We start from the raw sequence: 7,586 nt of genomic DNA, 5'->3' as shown, positions 1-7,586 counted from the left end.
TCTGAGGGTTTAATGTCACTTTAACTACACATGTGTTACCTTAAGCGTTTCGAACGACCCCATTCTAATGACTTGCATAGTAAAATAAAGGTCAATACACCCAACAGTTAGGAAATTTAGGACTTTTCTACAACGCAATACTTTGGTAGGACCTGAACCGTTAATAGTGATGTGTTATGTCCAATCATCTGGCCTGCACTGTAAAATGAGGTGAATTTATGCATTTGGTAAGACTGAATGCTTTCTACTTTTTCTATAGGTACATTATCAGATCTTTTTTTTTAATTACATTTAATTTAGGCTGCAGCACTCGTCTTTGGTTAATTGAGTCACCACAAACATACAATATTTTCTCATAACTGTTCTATTCCAGTTATCATTTATTTCTGAAGCTTAGATAAATGGCTTAGATTGCTCGTATTGTGTTCCTCTATGCAGTTTGCCTGTTACCGTGATAATGCATGAAGAATAGGTTGTCAAAGAGTGAGGTGAAGCAGAAACAACTCTTAGAGGTGACACAGAAAACCTCCAAAGCCTAGATTTAGGATCTACCATGTGCTTAAAAAAGGTGCTCATCTTATTTGCACCTCACTTGTTATGCTGGGTTTAAAAACACACTTTGAAAATATCTCCAGCACCTATATTCTTCTAAAATTATCTGTCCGGTTTGTATACATTTGTACTGTATATGTACTGTTTGATGTAATATTGTAATTGTGTTCTTGCAGAGCACATATGGATTTTGGAGGAAGCCTGCTATGAACTTGATCTATCATCCTCATCAGCTGAGAGTCCTCAACCCTTTCATCCTTCGCCAGGTTTCACAGACTCTACTGAATTTTCCCACCATCTTTCCAAAGACAGAAGTAAGTTAGTTTGCTTTGTGACTTTTATTCTATGGATGTAAAACACAGTTTTGCCTCATATTTTATTGTCTGATGTACAGTGTCTGGTTTTATTATGTCCTAATAAAGTTATTGTATTTAGAGCAGGGGTTTCAAAGTACCGGCCTGCGGCCCACAAACCGATACGATGCGGCCCGCAGCCGGCTGGCAAGTCAGGCACGCAGTTATGGATTTGCCGGAGCAGCTACACTGTCTGCATATAGGATGCTATATAGCTGCTCCTGTAAGTACTGCAGTTCCCTTTAGCCGGAGTTCTGACAGACTTCATTGTGCTCCAGCCAAAAGGAGGGATTAGTAAGGTCAGCACCAGCTAAAGGTGCAGACCGTACTAATCAACCATTGCACCATCAGGGAATGGGGCCGTATAAGTGTCAGTGTGACCAGCAGGGTAGTGAGGCGGCATCAGCAGTGCGGTCTCCCTGCCCCCTCCATCTCCGTGCCCCTCATGCTATGCCCAGCTCTGTGAGCCCTTCATAAGTTGTAGGTGCCCTGCCTGCAGGATCGGCTGCACTCTCTCTCTATTGTGATAAAGGTAAATAACAGGCTTTCCAGAGGCTGCACCGTGAGAGCAGGTACACATGACATTTCTCTGTATGTTGATGTCATCTGTTATTGTTATGATGTCAGAGCTGTCACAACCTGTTGCAGCATGACATATGGCGGCGTGTGCATGGCAGGCAATGTGCATCATAATCATACCTGCAGATCAGGTCATGGAGGGAATGTGGGGCTGTCTATGAGGTGAAGGACAAACTGGCTTCATGTGACCGGAGAATAGTGATGGGAGTGTGGTGTGTTATTGATCTTCTGGTGTGATCTTTGCATATAGTTTGCTGGTGTATTGGATTCTTGTATGTAGACCTTATCAGTTGTGCTTGTCATAGCAGATCCAAAACATATCACTGAGACTTCCCACATTCCTGCACCAGCCAGAATGATGGACTAGAGAGCTTTACCTGCAGTCAGATTATCCTTCCAGACAATCTGATTGATTAGTGTGTGTGTGTGTGTGTGTGTGTGTGTGTGTCCCATTGCCTAGATTATGACTGATACACCCTCCCCATCACCTATATTATGTTTGATTGGTCCCCCGTCCTCATTGCCAATATTATTACTCATTGGTACCCCGTCCACTCCTTTGTCCTTATCCCTTTTGTCTTGACTGATCGGTCCCCCATCCTCATTGCTTAGATCAGCGGCCCAGTTCTGGCCCGCAAACAGACAGGCACGCAGTAGTAGACCACGTACCTGACTTGGGGGGAGCAGCTACACGGTCTGCATCTCTGTCTAATGCAAAAAGCACAGCTGCTCCTGGCAGTGCCAGCACTCGGTGTGCTGGCACTTGTCTTGCATTTGGGATGCGCTGGCCGTTTTTCCCATATGGTGTGAACAGACCCTTATTGAAATCATTTTTCTTTAGTTACCCATTCCAGTATTCCATAATATGTGTAATTATTACTCATATTATTGTTAGTAAAATATTCACTTACATATATATTTTTTTCCACTCAGCCATGAGGATGAGATGAGCTATATTCTTAGAAAAGGGAGGAGGGTACAGGTAGATGCTGTGTTCTCCTTTTTTCTTTAAACTGCGGGAGTGTCATTCATTCAAGTTGTGAGGTTGGTCTAGATAACTGGTTAGAGATTGTGGCTGTCAGACAGGAGGATGAGGAGAAAGCAGTGGGTGCACCTTGTGCAAATATCCCTGCAGCTCATTATGGTTTCTTAATGGTTTACTGGCCTCCTTTAGGATGGAGGAGGACAGTTGGGCCAGCTGGGACCTGCAGGACATACTGGGCCAGATTAAACCAACATTCCTTTTGGCACATGTGTAATGTGCACTTGACATACACCAAGAAAAACCCCAACATAGTGATTATGTTAAAGAGGGTTTGCAGCATGTGCACCAGAAACTGAATTGCAAATTGCGATTTGTTGCAGGAGTGACCCAAACGTCTGCACCCTATAAACAAATATCTGCATTACAATGTAACCACATATCTCCGCCTGCTATGACCGGACGCAGGTCTGCTCTGCACCGTGTATTGTTTATGGGGAGTATGCATGCTCTTGCAGCATAAATTACATTTGGAATAAAGCTGCTTATACCTCACATTTTTATTGGATTACTTACAGTTACAGGGCTCCTTCTATATTCTGTTCTTAACGTGCCTGCATGTTGCCATCATCTAGGCCAGAGGTAACCCAAGAAGAAAAATGTAATATAGTGCAGTTTACCAGTCCTTGATGTGGCGATGGCATTCATTTTTCTCTTTTCATGTTATGTACATTTTCTGCAAGTACCGAAAATACCTGTTGACTCAGAAATCCAGTGTTCTTGTAACTTCATTTGCACTGAACTGAAATAATAGTCTTATCCATTTTCCCAGCCATCACCTATGAACTGCAGAACACCTCCCCCCAAGTAATAAAGATGAGGATGGGGGAGGTATTTGCAGTCCAAGTCAGGAGAGCAACAACGCTGCTGCTCTATAGATGCAGTACAGAGTGTGAGCGTTATCACTTTAAGACAGGAAGTGTGTTACTAACAGGATCTCCAGCTAAAAATAAAAGGAAACAAAAAAAAAGAAAACTGCAGCCTCCAAATATAAGGCTTTGTAGGCTAGAATATATCACATTGCTGGTTTTGGATTTAGTACCTTTTAAGTCGCTTGATTGTCATTGCTGCTTGCAGTCCTGTATACAGTCAGGCATGTATGACCTAAAAGCTGCTGATTTTACCCACAATTCCATATTGTTAGATGGACACTATAGATATATAATGTGTGTATGTGCAGGGGGTCGCTCACTGTAGTTCCAGAGAGCCCAGTGTAGACCCAATAACTTGTTTTATGTGAGTGTTTGATGATGCTGCCATCTGCTGGTGTCACCTAGTACTGAGTTGTGGTTTTTCCCTTATTTTTTTCTAGAAACCAAAACATCCCACAACTGGAATGATTGCCATCACGTTGGCATTCCATATGTGTAATGAAGTCCATATAGCAGGATTTAAATACAACTTGACATCTTTAAATAGTTCGCTTCACTATTATGGAAATGAGACCATGTCTGCAATGGCTCAGGTAAGGATTGCAGTCTATAATTCGTGGTTCAATTAGCTGTTCAGTGCAGTTTTGTTGTCATTTTGTGTCTTAGTTTTTATGTGGCAGTTGTTTCAATTTGCATTTTGTTTCGCACCAAATCCTATGTGAGGTAAAGAAAGGTTTTGAGAAGGACACAGTTTTGTACAATTAAATAGATAACTTTTACTTTGCCGTCCACCATCTTCTTCTCTGTAATGTTTTACTAAGGGGCATGTTACATACATAGTGTTGAGACAAATTCATATTTTTACACAAAAATACATATTTTCCCCCAAGTCATCTTTCAGGGCATCAGAGAAAGAGGATTCGCCCACCTCAAACAGGAAACGCATCTTCCACAATTAAAATAAAAGGGGCGGTGCCGCCCAACCTCCTCAGCTTATTGTGTTTCCTGCGGCCGAACAGGAACATCGTAACCGTTTGTCATTATTTTCCATAGGCCTGCGTGCTATTTGCAGGGGCCTCCCAGGGCATGCTCCGCCGTGAGTCAGGGACAGTGGACCTGGGGGCTTGTCCTAGAATTAACCTCCAGGTTATCCTTTTAAGGAACCCTTCCTCCCATGTATCCCCGAGGTTTCTTATCCGCCTTGAGGAAAAGCAACCATCCCCGGGCGCATATCGGCTTTAGCAAAGCTTTCCCTTGCTCACATGTTTTCGGCTCAGATTTCTCCTCTGCTTGAAGAGCATGTAAAGAGCTGTAAAACCAAAAAAAAAAAAAGGTTTGGATTTACCTATCTTTTAAGTGCAGTCTTGGTCCACATTTGCAGAGCCTAATATATCCAGTGAATGGTTGCTCACCACTTTATTAAAGTTAACAAAGAACTCTAGACATAAAAAAAAACGTACCCCTGCACTGGAGCTACCCCCTGCACTGTAAAGGTTAAGTGGTTGTTTTGTCTGTGGAACTTGAGAAAAAGCTATATTACTCCCCGGATCCTCGGTCCCATGGCAGTCAATGCTCGCCTCTGTCCCCTGCCGATCCAGCTATGGAATGCCCTTTGGTGTTCTCATGTCTAATGCAATCCAATGGACCTGCATAAGACATAATTACCTTAGCCATCCTTAGACCACCGGAGCCCGTGGGAGAAGAGGCCATGGGGACTACCCTAGCAACCTGAAGGGAGTCAGTGGGAACGAGAATCAGGTGAGTGGTAGAGCTTTATTTGAGTCTTAGACAAAAACTAGCACTTAACCCTTGCAGCGTAGGTTAGCCGCTCTGCAAGGGACGTCTATTTTCCCAGAGTTCTGTAGGTTTTGTTGGGGAAAAAAACTATTTTCCTTAGTCTATTATACATGACAATCGGTATGTGCTGGTGGATCACTGGACCTCGCTGTAAGTATATTAAAAACAAAGGGGCCCAGAAACTAGTTTTTCAAAGACCGCTCTCTGTCATCTGGGACACTGGGAGTAGCACGTAGGATGTTGGAAGGACAGTTTGAATAAGATGCAGTAAAAAAACATTGTATTCATCAAGACATGTAAAACCGAAAGCTAATGTGTTTTGGGGGCTGGACACTCCCCCTTCATCAGGGTTTCTGTGCTGGCAGTGAATTTGTATTGGACTGTATTTGTAGAATGAACTAATAGCTCCAGGAGTCCGTTCCCTAGAATGATTGCTACATATTCCTGTGTAGAAGTTATTCGCTTCATTGTACAAATTCAAACTCACTGCCAGCGCACAAGCCCTGATGAAGGTGGAGAGCTTTAGACCCCTAAACAATGCGGGGATTTATCAAAATTGGAGCAGACAGAATCTGGAGCATAGTCACCAATCCGCTTCTCTCTTCAGTTTGTTCAGTTAAGCTTTCAAAATGAAAGATGGAAGCTGATTGGTTGCCGTGCACAGCTGCTCCAGATTTTGTCTTATTCTAGTGTTGATAATTTCCAGACGTGGCCAGAGTGCGGGGTAACCGGGAGTAAACAGACGCCTGTCCTGGTAGCAAGTGTTCCACAATTCCGTCTGTGTGTGGTCTTACATTAACTTTATTTTAAGTTGAAGGACATGGCAACAGGGAAGCACTTAACAGGGGGGATGTTGTGTTACCTTTCCTTCTACTTCACTGTAACCTCTGCTTGTGCTTTTCTTTAGATGCTTTGTTTTAATTGCCCATGTTTGTGATTAGTTTAGGTTAATGATACTGAAATACAAAAAGACGTTGTGAAGTAAATACATTTTTTAGAAATTCTAAACTATATGTTAATAAAAAGATGCGAGTTTCTCTGTTTTAGTATTTGACATCCGCTGTCTTTTCTTCCCCTGACAGAATGAATATCACAATATCTCAGCAGAACAAATGTTGCTTAGTGACCTTATTGAACAGAAAACTGTTACAAACTTGACGTAAACCACGGAGAATCCCGGGAGTTTACTGTTGCCAAAAATAAATTCCTAATGTACAGTATTCATATTTTTATATATTTGGATTTATTTTAAACCATGGAAGTATTTTGCCGCCTTTGAAAACTCTTGAAAAGTGTTTCGTTGGCCGCGGGAGGACCTCTGCCCACCGGATTGTTGGTCACTACTTGGCGAGTCTGAACGTTACATGTGTGCCTCTGTTGTAAAGAGAAACCTGGGACTGTGCTGGCGGTGGGTGAACCTCAAGTGAATGTACAGTACTTCCCATTAGAATGACGGTTTTTGGGGTCACTCAGAGATGGACATTTTGGTTAGAGTAAAATACTATAAAGCACAAATAGATCAAGTGTGTTCTTATGTTTCTGTATAAAGTGTCCTTTTTTGTGCATTGTGATTGTTGCTTATTGTTCTGTTTGTATTAAGTGTTTTAAGGCAGTTTTTTTCCTGATAACTTTGACCTTTTGTATTATATAGTTTAGTGTTCAAGCTCTTCTAGGTCTGGGAACAAGCCAGGTGGCCGACAGATCCTCAGCCATAGCTGCTCATAACTCACTGTGGAAATAGATAAATTACAGGTGAAGGATTGTAGGTTTTCTTGTGACTCGTGTGCACAGTTTGTGTTGCCTTCCATTTACTGCACTTTTTTTTTTTACGTGTCTATGTACATTTACTTTGGGTTGCACACTTAAACTACACTGTAGAGTCCTGTTGTGCTTCTGCCACACACCCATCTCTACGTTTGAGTGTTTTGGGGTAAGTCAGGGCTGGACAAATCTCAGAAGCCAGATAGCCAATGCTCCTTAAAATATACAGCTGGCGCCTAGCTTTTGAGCTTCTCTTCAGTTGTTTCTAATGTAGGTGGCTCATGAAAAAAATCCTTCTGGCTCCTGGATTAGGCATATAGGCTCCTGATTTCCAAAATAATTTGTCCACCCCTGGGGGAATGCCAGGTTCTGTATGGGGGCTCTTCTCTGCAGCAGCTCCTGGGAGTCAGGTTTGCACTGCAGTGTCACCTGCTGGATCATTATGTTATTGCACTGCAGACCTGCAAGTGGACCTGGCATTGAATTATGTTTTCATGTTAAGTGTGTGCGTGGTGAGTAATATGTAAAATCGGTGTTTATTACCTCTCAAAGAGGTTACAATACTCCTACAGCCCATTACAGAACAATAGTTAAGAGCTCCTTTATTTGAATCTGATAATAAGAAATGAT

At 42.4% G+C, this 7,586-nt stretch overlaps 1 protein-coding gene across 1 annotated transcript; it reads left to right on the top strand.

Moving 5' to 3' along the window:
* Positions 1 to 482: 482 nt before the first annotated feature.
* On the top strand, positions 483 to 6,643 carry LOC108796808 (type 2 lactosamine alpha-2,3-sialyltransferase-like). Its single transcript, XM_018568338.1, has 4 exons — positions 483 to 488; positions 731 to 866; positions 3,839 to 3,991; positions 6,278 to 6,643. The coding sequence occupies exons 2-4, from the start codon at positions 759 to 761 to the stop codon at positions 6,356 to 6,358; spliced, it is 342 nt and encodes a 113-aa protein (XP_018423840.1). The 5' UTR covers positions 483 to 488; positions 731 to 758; the 3' UTR covers positions 6,359 to 6,643.
* The last annotated feature ends 943 nt before the right edge of the window (positions 6,644 to 7,586 follow it).

This window comes from Nanorana parkeri, unplaced genomic scaffold (assembly GCF_000935625.1).
Source record: "Nanorana parkeri isolate BGI_ZX_2015 unplaced genomic scaffold, ASM93562v1 scaffold1172, whole genome shotgun sequence".
Lineage (NCBI taxonomy): Eukaryota > Metazoa > Chordata > Amphibia > Anura > Dicroglossidae > Nanorana > Nanorana parkeri.
The sequence above is the reverse complement of the archived record's forward strand: the minus strand, read 5'-3'. Positions and strand labels throughout refer to the sequence as shown.